The sequence below is a fragment of the Oncorhynchus nerka genome, linkage group LG23, assembly GCF_034236695.1.
Source record: "Oncorhynchus nerka isolate Pitt River linkage group LG23, Oner_Uvic_2.0, whole genome shotgun sequence".
In the NCBI taxonomy this organism is placed as follows: domain Eukaryota; kingdom Metazoa; phylum Chordata; class Actinopteri; order Salmoniformes; family Salmonidae; genus Oncorhynchus; species Oncorhynchus nerka.
Genome location: NC_088418.1, coordinates 16,604,203 through 16,626,701, shown reverse-complemented (window position 1 = coordinate 16,626,701; position 22,499 = coordinate 16,604,203). Strand labels below are relative to the sequence as shown.

The following is a 22,499-nucleotide window of genomic DNA, read 5'->3' as shown; positions in this document are numbered from 1 at the left end:
TGTTTGGCCAGAATGACCATCGTCATGTTTGGAGGAAAAAGGGGGAGGCTTGCAAGCTGAAGAACACCATCACAACCGTGAAGCACGGGGGTGGCAGCATCATGTTGTGGGGGTGCTTTGCTGCAGGAGGGACTGGTGCACTTCACAAAATAGATGGCATCATGAAGGAGGAAAATTATGTGGATATATTGAAGCAACATCTCAAGACATCAGTCAGGAAGTTAAAGCTTGGTCGCAAATGAGTCTTCCAAATGGACAATGCATACTTCCAAAGTTGTGGCAAAATGGCTTAAGGACAACAAAGTCAAGGTATTGGAGTGGCCATCACAAAGCCCTGACCTCAATCCTATAGAACATTTGTGGGCAGAAGTGAAAAAGCATGTGCGAGCAAGGAGGCCTACAAAACCTGACTTCGTTACACCAGCTCTGTCAGAAGGAATGGACCAAAATTCACCCAACCTATTGTGGGAAGCTTGTGGAAGGCTACCCGAAACGTTTGACTCAACTTAAACAATTTAAAGGCAATGCTACCAAATAATAATTGAGTGTATGTAAACGTCTGACCCACTGGGAATGTGATGAAAGAAATAAAAGCTGAAATAAATAATTCTCTCTACTCTTATTCTGACATTTTACATTCTTAAAATGAAGTGGTGATCCTAACTGACCTAAGACAGGAAATTTGTACTAGGATTAAATGTCAGGAATTGTGAAAAACGGAGTTTAAATGTATTTGGCTATGGTGTATTTAAACTTCCAACTTCAACTGTACGTCTTGGCACCTTCACCAACCACTGTTTCACCGAGGGCTTGGCCTCGTCCCAGGCCTGGAAGTAGCTACCATCTATGACCATCTATCGCTGCTCATCCTCAGCATGCTGTCGGAGCACTAGGCCTTAATTAGTTCAGGGAAGTCCCCACCATCTCCTCCGATCATTGGAGAAGAAATTCAAGGGGAATATCCTGGCTTTGTTACACAGAGGGTGGAGTGAGGGGGGCTCACCAGGAAATTGCAGAGTTTCATGACTGTCTTTAGTTTCTGAGCAGCCGTAGAGGAGTGGTGGGGCCAAGGGAGTCTGCAGTAGCAGCAGTGCTGGTGGTGGTTCCTGCACTGGCCTGGGACGGGGGGACTGCAGATCTCCAAGTACCTGTTGGGGGGGCCACTGAGGGGGCTTCGGGGTGGTCCTCTGCCCCACCTAGATGGCCTCCTCCCACCACGCATGGCCACCTATGTTACAGTCACATCAGCCCAAGCTACCGTTAAATCCACTGTTGACCATTAACCATTACTGACCCATTACTGAACCAAGCAGGGGTTCCTCCAGGGACATACTTTTTATTAAATTCAAAGGTGCATCATTTTGAATCATACAAATCTGCTACCTCTCCATCCGACTCCTGTGGACTGCAATAGTAGTAGCTCCCATCGTCTTCCACAATCACCTCTCCGTACTCATCATACAAGCCTGTCGGAGATATCAACTTCCTGCGACTGCCATACTGAGGCAGCTCATACCTGTAGGGAGACACGGTTCAGTTACACACTGTACTGACTGACACACATACACAGACAGACAGACAGACACACATACACAGACAGACACACATAGACAGACAGACACACATACACAGACAGACACACATACACAGACAGACAGACAGACAGACAGACAGACAGACAGACAGACAGCACACACACACACACACACACACACACACAGCACGCACACACACATGCACGCATGCACGCGCACACACACACTCGCAGCCATAACATAATTTATTCAACCTCTGTCCATACACATTTATCAGTATAATTCTGCCATTCGTTTTTCAGAAGCGAGTGTGAAACAGAACATGTGATTGGGCCCGGGTCTCCAGTGGCTCCTGGATAACAGAAAGAGTGAGAGGAGGGCAGTAAAGGAGGCTCCTTTGGGTATGTTACCGTCATTACCCCAAGACAGGCTATTCCTTTTTTTCTTCTCTGTCTTTGTTCAGCCTGTCTTTCGTGCCAGAGGGGGGCAGAAAGGGATAGAATAAGATCCAGGGCCCACTCACTACAGAGCGTAGAAGTCACTTCCCTATGAACCCAGGTTAAAGACTGAGTGCTCCTAGGGAGAAACAGACCATCAGCTTAACAGGGCTGACTGTGACTGTCTGGACACAGGGTGTGGTGACCTTTAACTTATACTCTTAAGAAGTAAAGGAGCCTGGAAGAACCTTTTTGGTGGCCACACAGGCGGAACCTTTCCAGTTGAAAAAGGTATTTGAGGAACCTCTGTGTAAAGGTTCAAACAGGACCACTTCTGTGATTGGAAGGGTTCCATTTTTTAAAACCTTTTTTTATAGGTAGCAGCCTATCAGATTGGAGGTGTGGCTTATTGGAGGTGTGGCTTTATGATAGTTATTTTTGGTCCCCCGTTAGCGTAAATGTCATTACTGTTCATCACGTTAAGTTTGTACACTACAATTGAAATGTTCCATGAATATCTATGCTTATTACATATTCTAGTATAATATGAACATTGCTGACATACTGTAATAAAGTGTTAACTACTCCAACTTCAGGATTCACATAAGCTCTTGGGGAACTGAAGCTACAAACTGTCAGCGTTCAACCTTAACATTGGAAGACAATACAACAGATGAACAAGAATGCCATTTACTTTAATGGGTGGCACAAAAAAATACTGATCCGCAAGCCACGCCCCTAATAAGCCAAGCCTTTGCTCCAGGATTCCTCCAGGAACACGTTGCTACATTGAACCAATAAAGGTTCCTTCAAGAACCACTCAAGTAAACGAAGATGAAAATATGAACCATTGACTAGCAATGGTTTCTTGAGGATCTCCAAGGTTTCCTCGAGTCACCACTAATTCCAAGAGTGTACAGTACACGGTGTCAGTAGAGGCCAAATGGTTAAAAGGCTCAAGCCTCCAGCCAGAAGACTATTCCCCACATCTCAACCCAAACATGAGCCAAACTCAAATTTTATTCATAGTGGTCGGTGTGAAGCGAAACATTAGCATTTTGAGAGACCCGCTACATAGCAGAGAGAAAAATATCACAGCGGTGTGGCTGAAGTCAGAGGCTGGACGTTGTCATTAAAAGGTGAAAAGCTGCGTATAGAGAGAGCGCGTGAGGAGAGAGAGGAGAGACAGGAGAGAGAGTGAAGAGCGACAGGAGAGAGAGAAGAGAGAGGGAGTGAGGAGACAGTGAGGAGAGAAAGGAGAGAGAGGGGAAAGAGGAGAGAGAGAGTGAGGAGAGAGAGGAGAGACAGGAGAGAGAGTGAAGAGCGACAGGAGAGAGAGAAGAGAGAGGGAGTGAGGAGAGAGGAGACAGTGAGGAGAGAAAGGAGAGAGAGGGGAAAGAGGAGAGAGAGAGTGAGGAGAGAGAGGAGAGACAGGAGAGAGAGAGTGAAGAGCGACAGGAGAGAGAGAAGAGAGAGGGAGTGAGGAGAGAGGAGACAGTGAGGAGAGAAAGGAGAGAGAGGGGAAAGAGGAGAGAGAGAGTGAGGAGAGAGAGGAGAGAGAGTGAGGAGAGAGACTGAGGAGAGAGAGGGAGTGAGGAGAGAGGAGACAGTGAGGAGAGAAAGGAGAGAGAGGGGAAAGAGGAGAGAGAGAGTGAGGAGAGAGAGGAGAGAGATTGAGGAGAGAGAGGAGAGAGATTGAGGAGAGAGAGGAGAGAGATTGAGGAGAGTGAGGAGAGAGAGGAGAGAGAAGAAAGAGAGGAGAGAGAGAGATTGAAGAGAGAGAGAGAGAGAGAGGAGAGAGAAGAAAGAGAGAGGAGAGAGAGACACGCAGAGACAGTGAGAGGTAAATGTATCTGCTGCTACAACATATTTAAATCCAAATCGTTCCGTCTACATCCGGGGTGTCAAACTCATTCCATGGAGGGCCTAGTGTCTGCAAGTTTTAGTTTTTTCCTTTCAATTAAGCTCTAGAAAACCAGGTGTGGGGAGTTCCTTGCTAATTAGTAACCTTAATTCATCAATCAAGTACAGGGGAAGAGTGAAAACCTGCAGACACTCGGCCATCCGTAGAATGAGTTTGACACACGTGCTCTATAACTATCATCCTCTCACTTGGGTGCTGGAGGGGCTACATCGTAAGAGCTTAATTCCACAACATTCCAACTGCATCAACACTCCTTGTTGTTCTCCTGTTGTGAGATAACATGTGGACGATGCTCAATGTAACGTGCTAAGTGAGTGATTAGCCTGGCTATCATTGTGCCAGGAGACCTAAATGGGGTCTCTAGTGTCTTAAAATGAAAATTATGGAATTCATCACAGGTGGCAACAAATGACAATTTGAATTATTTCGTCTGAAGCTATCATTATGTATTCTGACCTGAATGCTTCACTTCAAGGCTGTTCGGAAACTACTTCCGATTTTTCAGTCTGGAGGCCTGTTGTGTCGAGAGCTGTTTGTTATGGACGGGTATTTAACTCTAAATGAGTTTCTGGACTCTGCAGACCGACTGAGTTTCCCTGGTGTGAGGTGAACTGTCGGCACTCACAGGATCAGTGAGGCCTCAGGAACAAAAACACACACAAACACACACTGTGCAGAGACACACCGTGCACAGCCATGCATGCAAGAAAACATGCACACACACACCCACATTCCCTTACCCATGGTCACAATTATAATAATCCTGGGTGTAATAGTCCTGGCCAGGATCGATACCAGACTCAATAGAGAGCTCCTGTTGTGGGTAAAGTAGAGGTATTAGTTAAAGACAATGAATTTGAAGGAAAACAAGAGAAGACCATCAAACAGGCTTTATTAAAGGAGGATTCTTCACTACTTTGGATAGCAAAGAGAGAGAGACAGAGAAGAGACAGAGAAGAGACAGAGAGACAGACAGAGAGACAGACAGAGTGACAGACAGAGTGACAGACAGACAGACAGACAGACAGACAGACAGACAGACAGACAGACAGACAGACAGACAGACAGACAGACAGACAGACAGACAGACAGACAGACAGAGTGACAGACAGACAGACAGACAGACAGACAGACAGACAGACAGACAGACAGACAGACAGACAGACAGACAGACAGACAGTCTAAACCACACAAAAACAACACTAGACACTATGGAAATAAAAGGGTTTACTATCTCATTCTGGAATATAAAAGGCCTGAGATCATCTGCCTTTGGCCTAAAGAGCAGGAACCCAGACTTCATGAAAGACATTGGAAATACAGACATTGTCATTCTACAAGAACCATGGTATAAAGGAGATGGACCCACTGGCTGCCCTCTAGGTTACAGAGAACTGGTAGTCCCATCCACCAAACTACCAGGTGTGAAACAGGGAAGAGACTCAGGGGGTATGCTAATTTGGTATAGAGCAGACCTAACCCACTCTATTGAATTAGCCAAAACAGGACAATTTTACATCTAGCTAGAAATTAATAAGGATATGATATCAACAGAGAAAAATGTCCTCATTGGTGCTACCTACTGTATCACACCAATAGAATCGCCATACTTTAACGATGACGTCTTCTCCATCCTAGAGGGGAGATCAACAATTTCCAGGCCCAGGGACATGTACTAGTCTGTGGCTACCTAAATGCCAGAACTGGACAAGAACCTGACACCCTCAGCACACAGGGGGACAAACATCTACCTGGAGGTGACAGCATTCCCTCCCCCATATTCACCCCTAGAAACAACTACGGCAACATAACCAACAGAAATGGGTAACAACTCCTGCAGCAACTCCTGCAACAACTTCTGTTGGATGCTGGGTATGTACATAGTCACTGGTAGGGTTCGAGGGGACTTCTTTGGTATGTACACCTATAGCTCATCTCTTGGCAGTTGTACTGTAGACTACTTTATCATTGACCTGAACCCAGAGTCTCTCAGAGCGTTCACAGTCAGTCCACTGATACCCCTATCAGATCACAGAAAAATCACACTCTATTTGAACAGAGCTATGCTAAATCAGGAGCCATCAAAGTCAAAAGAACAGAATAATATTAAGAAATGCTATAGATGGAAGGAAAGTATTTTGGAAATCTCCCCCAAAAAGTTTAGGCAACAACAAATTCAATCCCTTCTAGACAATTTCCTGGACAAAATGTTTCACTGTAATAGTCACTTGTAAATGTCCTTGTTTTTGAAAGAAAAGGAAATTATCCATTAAAATAACATCAAATTGATCAGAAATACAATGTAGACATTGTTAATGTTGTAAATGACTATTGTAGCTGGAAACTGCTGATTTTTAATGGAATATCTACAGAGGCCCATTATCAGCAACCATCACTCCTGTGTTCCAATGACACGTTGTGTTAGCTATAGAGGTCGACCAATTATGATTTTTCAATGCCGATACTGATACCGATTATTGGAGGACCACAAAAAGCCGATACTGATTAATCAGACTATTTATATATATATATATATATATTTGTAATAATGACAATTAAAACAATACTAAATAAATAATATAATACAGAAATTAAATCAATTTAGTCTCAAATAAATAATGAAATATGCTCAATTGGAGAAGAAAGTAAAAGTCCAATATGTGCCATGTAAAAAAGCTAATGTTTCAGTTCCTTGCTCAGAACATATGAAAGCTGGTGGTTCAATATTCCCAGTTCTTCAATATTCCCAGTTAAGAAGTTTAAGGTTGTAGTTATTATAGGAATTATGAGACATTGACTATTTCTCTCTATACCATTTGTATTTCATATACATTTGACTATTGCATGTTTTATAGGCACTTTAGTATTGCCAGCCTAATCTCAGGAGTTGATAGGCTTGAAGTCATAAACAGCACTGTGATTCAAGCATTGCTAAGAGCTGCTGGCAAACACAAAAATGCAAATGACTGATTGTTATGAAAACTTGAAATCGGCCCTAATTAATCGGCCATACCGATTCATCGGTCAACCTCTAGTTAGCTAATCCAAGTTTATCATTTTGAAAGGCTGATTTGATCATTAGAAAACCCTTTTGCAATTATGTTAGCATAGATGAAAACTGTTGTCCTGATTAAAGAAGCAATAAAACAACTTTAGACTCGTTGAGTATCTGGAGCGTTAGTATTTGTGGGTTCGGTTACAGGCTCAAAAAGGCCAGAAACAAATAACTTTCTTATGAAACTTGTCAGTATATTCTTGTTCTGAGAAAATTCCATGGGAGAAATTGCCAAGAAACTGAAGATCTCGTACAACGCTGTGTACTAGTCCCTTAACAGAACAGCGCAAACTGTCTCTAACCAGAATAGAAGAGGAGTGGGAGGCCCCGGTGCACAACGGAACAAGAGGACAAGCACATTAGAGTGTACTGGCCTTCTAAGCAGAGTTGCAAAGAAAAAGCCATATCTCAGACTGGACAATAAAAATAAAAGATGAAGATGGGCAAAAGAAGACAGACACTGGACAGAGGAACTCTGCCTAGAAGGCCAGCATCCCAGAGTCGCCTCTTCACTGTTGACGTTGAGACTGGTGCAAAGTTCTCCCTCACCCTCCGTTTGGCAAATCTGACCATAATTCTATCCTCCCGATTCCTGCTTACAAGGTAAAATTTAAGCAGAAAGTGGTTTAATTTCAAGTGTACTGTTAGCTAGCTAACGTTAGCTGGCTGGGTCGCTAGCTACCGTTGTGTATGATCTTATTCTTCGTATCTCAGATACATTTGCTTGGCTAGTTATAGCCATAGAACCTGGTTGGTTACCTACTTGCAGATTCATGCAGGGTAGTAACATAATGAGTTGTGATTATTGTCCATTGTTTTGCTAGCTAGCTAGCTACATGTCTTAACAAAAGACTCTACTCTAATTTTGACAAAGTATTTTCATTTCAAGTTAGTGTACTGTTATCTAGCTAGCTAACGTTAGCTGGCTGGCTCGCTAACTAATGTTACGTCATGCGTTAGATTAATTGTTTACCTAGCTAGCTATCTAGCCACATTTCTTAAGAAAAGACTCTCATCTTAGTGTGCCAGAGCGCAGAATAACTGATACATTTTTTAACGCTCAACACCCGTTGAATATGTCTGGTGTCAGTAAACGTCGGCAACAAAGCATAATCCAATTGTTGCCAGCAGCACAGTTACAATCAAAAACGCTTTGGATAACATGAAAACTGCCTAACCAGGTCTGCTAGGGGGAGTAAAATGGTGGGGTGGGGTGTTCTCTTATTATATGTCTGGAAGTAGCTAGCCAATGTTAGCCAGTTAGCTTGGGTGCTTGACTGTTATTGTGAGGTCAGAGCTTTCGGAACAACCCTACTTATTGACCAGAGCGCCCAGTGTATGCTCTGAACGTGAAACACTCTGAATTTACGAACGGACAGTCTGACAGCACAGTTGGTATCTGGACACCAATGCGCTGGATAACATAACCAGCTCTGCTAGGGTGAAAAATGTTCAGTGAGCTGTTCTCTCTCTCTCTCTCTCTCTCTCTAAGAAGTCTGGAAGTAGCTGGCAAGTTAGTACAGAACGCTCGGATCAACCGGCTTAATAGGATGTGAACAATGCTGAATGGGTGTAGACAAAGAAGGGCTCTCCAATAGTAGTACCAAAACACTGAAAGATGGTTTTCTCAAAAGTGAGTTTACAAGTTGATCAACTTTCGAAACAGAATTACTTTCCCATTGTTTCCTCAAATGCAGTGTATGATATACCATTTTGTAGAGTCTTTACTTTTATCCGATGTAAAAAAACAGAAATTCCAGAATCCAGTTGGTGAGTCACCTTTCTTTCCACAGGGCCGGGGGGTGAGACAGGGATGCAGCTTAAGCCCCCACCCTCTTCAACATATATATCAACAAATTGGTGAGGGCACTAGCACAGTTTTCAGCACCCGGCCTCACCCTACTAGAATCGGAAGTAAAATGTCTACTGTTTGTTAATGATCTGGTGACTTCTCTCCCCAACCAAGGAGTGCGTAGAGCAGCACCTAGAACTTCTGCCCAGATTCTGTCAGACCTTGGCCCTGACAGTAAAACTCAGTAAGACATGAATAATGGTGTTTCAAAAAGGGTCCAGTTGCCAGGACCAAGAGTACAAATTCCATCCAGACACCGTTACCCTTGAGCACACAAAAAAACTATACATACTGTACCTTGGCCTAAACATCAGCGCCACAGGTAACTGGGTAAAAAGACTTGAATCAGTTATAGAACCCATTGCCCTTTATGGTTGAGAGGTCTGGGGTCCGCTCACCAACCAAGTGTTCACAAAATGGGACAAACACCAATTGAGACTCGGCATGCAGAATTCTGCAAAAATATCCTCTGTGTACAACGTAAAACACCAAATAATGCATGCAGAGCAGATACCTGCTAATGATAGCACGCGTTTTTAATCCAGAAAAGAGCTGTAAAATTCTACAGCCACCTAAAAGGAAGCGATTCCCAAACCTTCCATAACAAAGCCATCACCTACAGAGAGATTAACCTGGAGAAGAGCCCCTTAAGCAAGTTTATCCTGGGGCTCTGTTCACAAACACAAACAGACCCCACAGAGCCCCAGGACAGCAACACAATTAGACCCAACCAAATCATGAGAAAACTAAAAGATAACTACTTGACATATTGGAAAGAATTTACAAAAAGAACAGCGCAAACTAGAATGCTATTCAGCCCTAAACATAGAGTATTCAGTGGCAGAATACCTGACCACTGTGACTGACCCAAAATTAAGGAAATCTTTGTCTATGTACAGACTCAGTGACCATAGCCTTGCTAATGAGAAAGGTCGCCGTAGGCAGACCTGGCTCTCAAGAGAAGACAAGCTATGTGCACACTACCCACAAAATGGAGCTGCACTTCCTAAACTCCTGCCAAAAGTATGACCATATTAGAGACACATATTTCCCTCAGATTACACAGATCCACAAAGAATTTGAACACAAACCACATTTTGATAAACTCTTATATCCACTGGGTGAAATTCCACAGTGTGCCATCACAGCAGCAAGATTTGTGACCTGTTGCTACAAGAAAAGGGCAACCAGTGAAGAACAAATACCATTGTAAATACAATCCATATTTATGTTTATTTATTTTCCCTTTTGTACTTGAACTATTTGCACATTGCTATAACACTGTATATAGACATAATAAGACATTTGAAATTCGGAAATTCTGTGAGTGTAATGTTTTACTGTAATTTTTTTATTTTTTTATTTATATTTGTTGAATTTTACCCCTTTTTCCCCCCAATTTTGTGGTATCCAACTGTATTTAGTAGCTACTATCTTGTCTCATCGCTCGGGAGAAACGAAGGTTCTGCGCCTGGCCCGCCACAGTAGTCGCTGGTTCGCGTTGAGACAAGGATTTCCCTACCGGCCAAGCCCTCCCTAACCCGGACGACGCTAGGCCGATTGTGCGTCGCCCCACGGACCTCCCGGTCGCGGCCGGTTACGACAGAGCCTGGGCGCGAACCCAGAGTCTCTGGTGGCACAGCTGGCGTTGCACCCTTAACCACTGCACCACCCGGGAGGCCCTTATTTTTTAATTGTTCATTTAACTTTTGTGTATTATCTATTTCACTTGCTTTTGAAATGTTAACATATGTTTCCCATGCCAATAAAGCCTTTGAATTGAACTGAATTGAATTGAGAGAGATAGATAGAGAGTATTCTGTACCTCCGGTCTCAGAAGAGAGGGCCTGAGCAACTGATGTTGCTGCCGGAGAGAGAGTGGACAGTTGAGGAGGAAAAGACAGTCAAAGGGGAAATAGATAAGAGGTAGGTTTCATTAAACAGATAGTGGATCAATGCAAATATGGATGGGGAAGGGGTAGCAAGCGAGGTCAGGGGGAGTTTCATGGGAAATAGATAGAAGAAACAGCCTGTGTCAATGAAGTATAATAAGAGAATTTCATAACCAAAACCCAAGGCATTTAATACGAAGGGATGACAGCTTCCGCCATCAGCCAAACCTCTCCAATATCTGTGCCAAATATAAGGTGGGCGGTGCATTGGAAGTTCATTTCCATATTTAGTTTTGGTCCTTCTATCAACGCTGTGTCTACAGATAACAATGTTAAATAAACTGACAAGTAGGTTCCCCATTCAAAAGCAGCAACGCCAATTTCAGAGGAATGGAAACGCCAACGTACCTCATGATGTCCATACCCGCGCCTGTAGAGGAAGAAACATTGTGGAAATCAGTAAACCAGATTGTCAAGATAAAGATTGTCAAAAATAAAGATTGTCAAGATAAAGATTGCTTGAGCTTGTATTACTTACTGTAGCAGTAATTGGCTGCTTAAATCAAAAGCAGAGAGTGGTCTCCCTTTGCTAATTTTTCAGTTTCAAGTACATGAGAATTGTAAAGAATTGCCTCCTTTTGGAAGGCAATAATATGAATTATTCAGGGCTCTTAAATATATTCTACCCCTACCCCTCACTAAGAGAGAGAGAGAGAGGGAAAGAGAGGGGGACAGAGGGAAATGTAATAATCCATAGAATCTAACCACTTCTGTGAAAATTGGAAAACTCTAAAACAAACAACAAAACAAAGAGTTATCTATCCAAAATGGAGATGTATGGATAAACCACATCTCCAATCTTTTTGGCTCTATAACAAAGAACAAACAGCAAAAATGTACATGATCAAAGACAAATCCTAGAATCAACTATTAAAAACTACCAGAACCCACTGGATTCTCCAATTGCATTGAACGAACTACAGGTCAAAATACAAACCTTCCAACCCAAAAAGGCCTGTGGTGTTGATGGTATCCTCAATGAAATGATCAAATATACAGACCACACATTCCAATTGGCTATACTTAAACTCTTTAACATCATCCTCAGCTCTGGCATATTCCCCAATATTTGGAACCAAGGACTAATCACCACAATAAACAAAAGTGGAGACAGATTTGACCCCAATAACTACCGTGGGATAGGTGTCAACAGCAACCTTGGGAAAATCCTCTGCATTATCATTAATAGCAGACTCATACATTTCCTCAATGAAAACAATGTACTGAGCAAATGTCAAATTGGCTTTTTACCAAATTACCGTAAGACAGACCACGTATTCACCTTGCAGACCCGAATTGACAAACAAACAAACAAAGAAACCAAATCAAAGGCAAAGTCTTTGTCATGCTTCGTTGATTTAAAAAAAGCTTTCGACTCAATTTGGCATGAGGGTCTGCTATACAAATTGATGGAAAGTGGTGTTGGGGGAAAAACATACGACATTATAAAATCTATGAACACAAACAACAAGTGTACAGTTTAAACTGACAAAACCAAATTCTTTCCACAGGGCCCTCTTCAACATAAATATCATCACATTGGCGAGGGCACTAGAACAGTCTGCAGCACCAGGCCTCAACCAACTAGAATCTGAAGTCAAATGTCAAAGAGTTTAAGTATAGCCAGTTGGAATTTGTTGTCTGTATATTTTACCATTTCATTGAGGATACCAACACCACAGGCCTTTTTGGGTTGGAGGGTTTTTATTTTGTCCTGTAGTTCATTCAAGGTAATTGGATAATCCAGTGGGTTGTTGAAGTCTTCAATAGTGGATTCTAAACATTTGTATTTGATCATGTACATGTTTTTGCTGTTTGTTCTTTGTTATAGAGCCAAAAAGTGGAGAAGTGGTTTACCCATACATCTCTGTTTTGGATAGATAATTCTTTGTTCTGTCTATGGATTCTTCAATTACATTGAACTGATTTTTGACGTGCTGTTCCTTCTTTTTCCGTAATGTATTTCTGTATTGTTTTAGGGATTCACCATAGTGAAGGCATAACCTCAGGTTTTCTGGGTCTCTATGTTTTTGGTTGGACAGGTTTCTCAAAATCTTTCTTAGGTTTTTGCATTCTTCATCAAACCATTTGTCATTGTTGTACATTTTCTTCATGTTCTTTTTAGATTTGACTCTCACACACACGAACACACACACACACACACACACACACACACACACACACACACACACACACACACACACACACACACACACACACACACACACACACACACACACACACACACAGACCAAGATACTCTGGTCTGATTGAACTCTTTGGCCTGAATGCCAAGCGTCACGTCTGGAGGAAACCTGAAACCATCCCTACGGTGAAACATGATGGTGGGGATGTTATTCAGCGGCAGGGACTGGAAGACTAGCCAGGATCGAGGGAAAAATGAAAGGAGCAAAGTACAGAGAGATCCTTGATGAAAACCTGCTCCAGAGCGCTCAGGACCTCAGTGTGGGGCGAAGGTTCACCTTCCAACAGGACAACAATGCTAAGCACACAGCCAAGACCACTCAGGAGTGGCTTAGGGATAAGTCTCTGAATGTCCTTGAGTGGCCCTGCCGGAGCCCGGACTTGAACCGGATCAAACATCTCTGGGGAGACCTGAAAATAGCTTTGCAGCGATGTTCCCCATCCAAAGAAACTCTGCAGAGAAACTCCCCAAATACATATTTGCCAAGCTTTTAGTGTCATACCCAAGAAGACTCGAGGCTGTAATCGCTGCCAAATGTGCTTCAACAAAGTACTGAGTAAAGGGTCTGAATGCTTATGTAAAGGTGAAATTAAATTTTTAAATGTATTTTTGCAAAACTTTCTATCAACCTGATACTGGTTGATTGTCTTTGTCATTATGGCGTTTTGTTTGGAGATTGATAAAAAAAAATATATATACATTTTAGAATAATGTAACATAACAAAATGTGGAAAATGTTAAGGGCTCTGAATACTCTCCGAATACATACAGTATGTGACTGTGTAATACATCTGTAAAGTTTGCAAGTTGAATTCCTTCATTACATATTCCTTAAAATGAGATCGCTCTTTAAGTATACACTTGTTAGCACAATACTGTGCGCTACTCTAGAATCCGCATAAAGAAACTATGCGCATTTTCCCACGAGTGGTATGTTTCCACCAAACATACACTACCGTTCAAAGGTTTGGGGTCACTTAGAAATGTCCTGGTTTTTGAAAGAAAAGCACATTTTTGGTCCATTAAAATAACATAAAATTGATCGGAAATACAGTATAGACATTGTTAATGTCGTAAATGACTATTGTAGCTGGAAATGGCAGATTTTTTATGGAATATCTACATAGGCGTACAGAGGCCCATTATCAGCAACCATAACTCCTGTATTCCAATGGCACGTTGTGTTAGCAAATCCAAGTTTATAATTTTAAAAGGCTAATTGATCATTAGAAAACCCTTTTGCAATAATGTTAGCACAGCTGAAAACTGTTCTGATTAAAGAAGCAATTAAACTGGCCTTCTTTAGACTAGTTGAGTATCTGGAGCGTCAGCATTTGTATGCTCGATTACAGGCTCAAAATGGCCAGAAACAAAGAACTTTCTTCCGAAACTCGACAGTCTATTCTTGTTTTGAGAAATTAAGGCTATTCCATGCGAGAAATTGCCAAGAAAGTGAAGATCTCATACAACGCTGTGTACTAGTCCCTTCACAGAACAGCGCAAACTGGCCCTAACTGGCTCTAATAGAAAGAGGAGTGGGAGGCCCCGGTGCACAACGGAACAAGAGGACAAGTACATTAGAGTGTCTAGTTTGAGAAACAGATGCCTCAACTGGTAGCTTCATTAAATAGTACCCGCAAAACATCAGTCTCAACGTCAACAGCGATGAGGCATTTCCAGGAATGCTGGCCTTCGTTCATAGATGACCAGCAAACATTCATAGATGACCAGCAGGGTCAAATAATAATAATCACAGTGGTTGTAGTGGGTGCAACAGGTCAGCACCTCAGGAGTAAATGTCAGTTGGCTTTTCATAGCCGAGCATTCAGAGGTCGAGACCGCAGGTGCGGTAGAGAGAGAGATTCGAAAACAGCAGGTCCGGGACAAGGTAACATGTCCTGTGAACCGGTCAGGGTTCCATAGCCGCAGGCAGAACAGTTGAAACTGGAGCAGCAGCAGGTGGACTGGGGACAGCAAGGAGTCATCAGGCCAGGTAGTCCTGAGGCATAGCTAGGGCTCAGGTCCTCTGAAATTTCTTATGCGGTTTTACAATTGAACTTGGTTGAAATTACTTGAGAGAAATGAATATGTTTTTTCTTTTAATGAAATGGATAGGTAAAATTCTCTAGATTATCTTCATCTTTAGGTGACCATAAAACCTTACAATTACAGGCTAAGTTATGACACGGAACAAGACTAGCCATGCATTCATATATAAATAAATATCAATCAACATTTCAGAATGAAAACAACTCCCTTGAAAAAAATACATGACAACAATAAATGACAAAAAATGAAAACACAAGAATGAATGAAGAATGGAATTGCAAAAGAACACAAAATGAAGAAGGAAAAGAAGAAACAGTCACTGAACAGAAATAGAAGGAGAGAGTCACATTGCAGTGGACTGAGAGGGGAAGCGTTTCTCCAGCTCTTCCACTAAGGAGTTCATTTTGATGTTTGGCTGGACGTGTACCTGTTTGTACTGTTCTCCAAACGGAGCATCAGCCTCCACCTCTGCTGTGGTGGGGACTACAGTCTCTGCAATGTCTAGTTCATCGTAGAAGGAGTCCACAGAATCAACAGACCCTTGTGGCTTCAGGACGCTCCTTGAAGCATCGTTTTTCTTGTCTATTTGATTGCACATGTTGGAAACAGATTTCTCGATGTCGGCGATGTTCTGTACGTTCTTCAGGATCCCCTTCAGCTCCTTCATGGGGAGCTCGGGGTCGATGGGGAGGGTGCAGGGACACAGGTCTCAGGGTGGTCACAGCGGGTGAGGGGGAGCACAAACGCAGATGGACGATTGAGGGGAGGGGACATGGGAGGAGGGAGAGGCAGGGAAAAGGTTTTTGCCGTAGTTAAGGGTGGAGGGGGAATTGGGAGGAGGCATGGAGGGGGGAGGTGGAGGGAAGCTGGGTGGGGGAGGAGAAGGGGGCACGTCTGGGGGTTCAGGGATGACCTCGTAGGGTTCGGTGGAGGCTGAGTTGTAGCTGGAGAAGCTGAGGCTGCGCAGGATGGGAAGAGTGGGCTTGTGGCTGGGGGGTGGACTACCATTGCTCTGGGTATTAATGACGCAGGGTGGGCCCTCTCTTTCTTGTCCCAGATGGCAGTCCTCTACCCAGGATGCAGCCCAGTGCATCCGTGCCAGGCCTCTCCAACCCCATCAGGAAGTCAGCATAGAGAGACCCCTGGGACTCACGGCTCTGCCTCTTCTTCATCTCCCTCTTGGCATGCTGCTCAAACTGCCTGGTCTGCTCCTTCACAGACATGGGCTTGGGCTCCATGTAGGTGCTGCGCCCCAGGTTTCCCCAGTCCAGGCCGTCCAGGTTTCCCCAGTCCAGGCCGTCTAGCATGTACTTACTGTCCTTCAGCTCAGTCTTCAGCAGGTCCAGCTCCCACTGCACCGGGTCCATCACCACCTGTCTCCTCAGAGCATCACACATCTCCTGCCTGTGGAGCCTGGAGGGTAGGGTCCAGGAGTGGCCCGAGCCCCCACAGTTGAAATTCAGGAAGGGGCCCTCTCTGAGGTCCCCAGGAGTTCCATCGTCCTCTGTTGCTGCCCCAGGATCTCTGGGCTGCTGAGAGTGCCCGTGCCTTCGTCAAACAGGGGGTTCTTGGTGGTTAAGGGGTTCTCGTCTGAGAATAACGTGATGTTACTCTCGGACTTGGACATGTTGTTGAGGAGGATCCCATTGGCACTGGAAAGCTTGTGTGCTTTTATGGAGACGGCAGAGGAGAAAAAGACTTGAAACGATAGAAGGAGGAAAACTGTGATGAGAGAGATAACTTCCAAAGAACAAGTTGACCATTTACACCTTACTACCACCAAATAAGCTTAGCGACCTATCTCCTCTCCTAAAACGTTGCAAGGCGAAATAAGACCGCAACTGCCAGACTGAATGGGCTCATTGTAATGGCCGGAATGGAATCAATGGAAGGGAGTCAAATGTGTGGTTTCTATATGTGTGATGTGTCTGATACAATTCCATTTATTCCATTCCAGCCATTACAATGAGCCAGCCCTCCTATAGCTCTTCCCACCAGCCTCCACTGATCTACATACAATTTAAGGGCCTGCTACTTGAATAATAAACAACAACAGACAAGAAGCAGAGACTAAAGGAAAACTCTAATGAGCAACAGTTACAACCTAGCGCTACAACACAAGTACTCACTTCACTCTGGAGGCCAAGGAAGAGAAATGAGGCAATAAGATAGACAGATGAGTATAGCAGGAAAAGCAGGGCGAATCACAGAAATGCTACACACTTGACTGCCGGTAATGGCAGATTTCATTCTCTGAATGTCCACCGCCTGGTTGATGGCTGACAATTGAAAAAACGATTCGCTTTACCATTGCATTGTTTTTGATCAGAGAAGGAGGAAGCTACAAGTGAGCACTAAGGGCTCCTTGATCAGCAGAGCGGTTGACCAGTTCATTCTAATGTAAGCCTAGGTCTGTTCTCTATGTGATCAGGACATATCTTATGGCTTTGCAGCAGCACATGAAGCCACACGCTGTACTGCTCAATGACTGAGCCACTCAACAACCTTATCGATAAAATAAATTGTGTTTCGCCACGGCACTTGAATAAGTATTTCAATTATCTTCAATTGACATGAATTTCCCCCTTGTTTTCAGAGAGCTGGCCAGTCTGTTTTGAAGTCAATCGTACTCCATCTTGAACAGTAAAGAATAAAATAAGAATCATATTCCAGATGGTATTTTCCTTGCATATGAAATTCTATTAAGTTTATGGAAGCGTGCATATCTAGAAGGCAGGAAACTGCTGATCCATGGAATGGTGATAACAGCTTTGTTCAGTTTCCCCAGTGAAGAACTACACTGAAGCACAGCATGATTTAACCTCCACAGATAAACTTAAAACAATGTCTACAGTAGCATATGTTTGACCAAGGAACCCAATCACGCCCAGGAAAATTGCTCCAATTCTAAATTAAACAGAGATTTTGCAAGGACCCACATAATGGGATAAGATAGGATATATTCTAAAACTTACATGGTGTTGTCCCCCAGCTCTTCATACAGGTTGTTGGTGGCAGCAACCACTGATTTGCCAGTAGGGAGGGTCATTTGTATCCGGGCAGTTTTAGCACACTCCGCCTGTCTCCTTTAGTAGTACCATGGAGAGAAATTCAACCAAGTTACGATAAATTACAGCGTCAGCAAATTCGAAGAGGACACTGCTACATTATAAATGCACACATAAATAAATATCTTGGCACACAGTGGCACCCCAATATACTCAAAGAAACCAATTGTTGCCGGCACATTTCTTATTTATTGTCTCCGACTGCAGTGTATAAAAACAGGTTATGCACTCTTCATTTGTTTTAGATTTCGTTGACTTCCCTGATCCCAATCATTGGCTTTGAAAACATGTTCGAGCCACTCAAATATCACATGAATACACATTAGACATGGACAAATGGGTAGAATTGCACAAAAATAAGCTTTAAACCTGCAACATTTTCTCTCTGCCAACCAGAGGGGAGTGAACAGTGTTTGTGCCCATGGAAACACGTGGCGTGCACAGCGGGGGTGTGTGGGAGGTTGCTCCTTCTAATATTTCTATATTTGGGATTTGTGTGTATTGTTAGATATTACTGCACTGTTGCAGCTAGGAACATTAGCATTTAGCTACACCCGCGATAACATCTGCTAAATATGTATATGCGACCAATAAAATTGGATTTGATGATTTTAATACTCACTCTTTGAATCTGTTGACAATGGAAGAAAAAGGAGAAAGAAAGAGAAGGATGTTGGTAATAGCGAGGGGCAAATTACAGACACAATGCTTCTTACAATCATTGTATTTTAATACAAAAAGAGAGAGATTGAAAGAATTCTCTGTAGATTAAGCCACTTTCCTGAAGCTGAGTCACTGATGAAGATGACACACAATTATTTTCTCATCTGTTTCATGTCTAGCCCTGAAATCGTGACGGCTGTCAGTCTAGCCCTGAAATCGTGACGGCTGTCAGTCTAGCCCTGAAATCGTGACGGCTGTCAGTCTAGCCCTGAAATCGTGACGGCTGTCAGTCTAGCCCTGAAATCGTGACGGCTGTCAGTCTAGCCCTGAAATCGTCACGGCTGTCAGTCTAGCCCTGAAATCGTGACGGCTGTCAGTCTAGCCCTGAAATCGTGACGGCTGTCAGTCTAGCCCCGAAATCGTGACGGCTGTCAGTCTAGCCCTGAAATCGTGACGGCTGTCAGTCTAGCTCTGAAATCGTGACGGCTGTCAGTCTAGCCCTGAAATCGTGACGGCTGTCAGTCTAGCTCTGAAATCGTGATGGCTGTCAGTCTAGCCCTGAAATCGCGATGGCTGTCACTCTAGCCCTGAAATCGCGATGGCTATCACTCTAGCCCTGAAATCGCGATGGCTATCAGTCTAGCCCTGAAATCGCGATGGCTATCAGTCTAGCCATTTGCTGCTCGGTTTGGTTCGCAGGCTCAGAGCAGAGGGAGAAAATCTCCCCCAAACCGCAACAATCAGTCTGCAGTGTTTATCTGCTCTGACATTAATTAATGTGCTTTCACGCTGTATAAATAGACGATTATGCCGGCTCTCAAAGGCGTTTCCATGGTGAATTGCGGAGAGAAAGCTTGCTTCCTCCTAAAACGATGGGCATTAGGGACAGCTTCTGAGGGCTGGAAAGCAGGTAATGTGCTGTCTGCACCTCTGTGCCTGTCTACACCTCTGTGTCTGTCTGGCACCCCTGTGTCTGTCTGGCACCTCTGTGTCTGTCTGGCACCTCTGTGTCTGTCTGGCACCTCTGTGTCTGTCTGGCACCTCTGTGTCTGTCTGGCACCTCTGTGTCTGTCTGCACCTCTGTGTCTGTCTGGCACCTCTGTGTCTGTCTGGCACCTCTGTGTCTGTCTGGCACCTCTGTGTCTGTCTGGCACCTCTGTGTCTGTCTGGCACCTCTGTGTCTGTCTGCACCTCTGTGTCTGTCTGGCACCTCTGTGTCTGTCTGGCACCTCTGTGTCTGTCTGGCACCTCTGTGTCTGTCTGGCACCTCTGTGTCTGTCTGGCACCTCTGTGTCCAATTTGTAAGTCGCTCTGGATAAGAGCGTCTGCTAAATGACTTAAATGTAAATGTAAATGTGTCTGTCTGCACCTCTGTGTCTGTCTGCACCTCTGTGCCTGTCTACACACTTGTGTCTGTCTGCACCAGTACTTGTGCCTTGTGGCCTATTCATACTCACATTCCCCAAGACCAATTCCCATTTGACCCAAAATGTACTTCCAATACAGCATTTGAACTTTGAACTGTTTTTTCTACACACTGCCTGTAGGTGATGATGACGATGAGGATGGCGGGGATGCAGCAGAGGATGATGATGACGGCGAGGGCGAGCAGCGCCCCCTCTGTGTAGCCCACGGTCTGCATGGCCTTCTTCACGCTGGTCACCACGTCAGGGGAGCGTATCTCCAGGATCCTCCCTCCTCGGCCCAGGTACGGCTGGAACTCCTTGTTGATGTCCAGCAGCTTCCCGTCCAGAAACCTTGGATGGAAACAGACAGATTACATGCAGTATAGTTACACACACACATGGTCATCATCATCATCATCATCATCACTATTACATCATTATCATTACCACCACCATCATTATCATCACCATCATCATCACCACCATCATCATTATAATCATCATCATCATCATCATCACCACCATCATCATCATCACCATCAGTCAGAGGGCCTGGAGTTTTTCCCTGATCACCTGACCAGGCCTTAGTTATAGTTAAGTGTTCAGGAAAAAACAAATGTCTCCAGTCATATACCAATTATGTGCATGAGAAAATCATTATGATATATCCATCAGTTACATCTAAGAGCAAACAGTGCAACACTCTACTCCCTGTAATGGCCGGAAGCATAAATGACAGGTGTGGGTACACACTGCTTCACAATTACGTTGCCATTGTTCACTAGGTCCATTTGTCACTCTGTGGAGCTGAAAGAGGCAGAGGGCGGTTAGATGACCACTGAGCCTGCTGTGCAGAGTATGTAGGGAGCAGTACAGAGCGGTGGCTCAGCCGGTTGTCAGCCAGTTGAATGGCAGAACCGGGGCTGCTGTCGTACGAGGGCATGCGTTTGGCTCTCTAATGAGGGCCTGACTGCAGGGTGACAGGGAACAAAACAACTCTGGTGAGTGGTGACATCCCCCCTCTGTCTGTCACTGGGTAAAAACCTGCTCCACAGGGATGGCGTATCTAGATACGACAGAGGGTGGCCCTAAGGGGCAATCACTTTAGTTATACACTGTTTTGTCCCTCAGGGCCACCGTAGTGACTTTCTTCTCACTTGAACAGCTCTTGGCGTGAAATGGCCCTGTTGGTCAGAGGGTCAACAGCATACACCATCAGGTCGGACTTGGAGTAGTCCTCTTGCTCGAAGCCGTCGCCAAACCGCCGCGGTCCTATGGACTCCACCACCACTTTGGCCCCTGGAATCTGGTCCTGCACATAGCGCTCCAGGACCCTGCAGAGGAAGAGGAAGCAAGCATCAGTGGATTTGTAGAGAAACGAGGTGATAGCAGGATCTAGGGGGAAATGTTCAATGGTGATTTACACTGGGTGCAAAACGTTATGCTCTTTCCATGACATAGAATGGCCAGGTGAATCCAGGTGAAAGCTGTGATCCCTTATTGGTGTCACTTAGTAAATCTACTTCAATCAGTGTAGATGAAGGGGAGGAGACGGGTTAAAGGAGGATTTCTAATTCTCGAGACAATTGAGACATGGACTGTGTATGTGTGCCATTCAGAGGGTGAATAGACAAGACAAAAGATTTAAGTGCCTTTGAATGGGGTATGGTAGTAGGTTCCGGGCGCACCGGTTAAGTGTGTCAAGAACGGCAACGCTGCTGGGTTTTTCACGCTCAACAGTGTGTATCAAGACTGGTTTTGGATTGCAATGCAAAGCCAAACATGGTGCTCCGTCTCCAAAATCGAAGTGTCTACAATAGTATCAGTTCAAAGAAAATATCCTTGTGTGCATCTGAAATGGTACCCTGTTCACAATAAAGTGCACCACGCCCTATACCCGAATAGGGTTCTGGTCAAAAGTAGAAATAGTGTTCCCTTTCAGACACAACCCTTATCTGGCGATGGGCCTCTGCAGCCCTCTGAGCTCGGAGGAAAGACACAGTAGGTGTTGAGCCAATTACCTGGGAAACGCCAAAGAGGACGGCATGACAGCACTGAGACCAGATGGATGTCTCTCCCCTTGGGAGTGGGAAAACACTGATGAACTAGGTGGCTCCACAGCTGGGGCCGTAGCCCTGGGAGAGAAGGTGGAGACAACTTAGGATGACACCCAGTCAGAGGAAGTCCATCAGGAGGACTGATACTGGTTGATTGTCAGTAGGAGGATACGTTGGGTGACGGACAGGTGTATAGTAGCAGCACAGCTAATACACGCAAGGTCACACACATATGCCGGAATTCACACACACACACACACGCACACACACGCCCCCACCTCAGAGGAACAGGAGA

The 22,499-nt window shown here is 44.3% G+C and overlaps 1 protein-coding gene across 1 annotated transcript in view; it reads right to left on the bottom strand.

Moving 5' to 3' along the window:
* The window catches only part of LOC115106348 (protocadherin-15-like), a 193,059-nt gene that overhangs the window by 4,327 nt on the left and 166,233 nt on the right, over nucleotides 1–22,499 (bottom strand). Inside the window, exons 31-38 of the mRNA XM_065008380.1 lie at nucleotides 21,305–21,481; nucleotides 20,280–20,498; nucleotides 17,986–18,096; nucleotides 11,104–11,125; nucleotides 10,629–10,667; nucleotides 4,637–4,710; nucleotides 1,384–1,516; nucleotides 1,004–1,228 (exon numbers count right to left, since the gene is read on the bottom strand). Of these exons, the coding sequence (XP_064864452.1) occupies nucleotides 1,004–1,228; nucleotides 1,384–1,516; nucleotides 4,637–4,710; nucleotides 10,629–10,667; nucleotides 11,104–11,125; nucleotides 17,986–18,096; nucleotides 20,280–20,498; nucleotides 21,305–21,481 (1,000 nt within the window). The remainder of the gene's footprint in view (nucleotides 1–1,003; nucleotides 1,229–1,383; nucleotides 1,517–4,636; nucleotides 4,711–10,628; nucleotides 10,668–11,103; nucleotides 11,126–17,985; nucleotides 18,097–20,279; nucleotides 20,499–21,304; nucleotides 21,482–22,499) is intronic.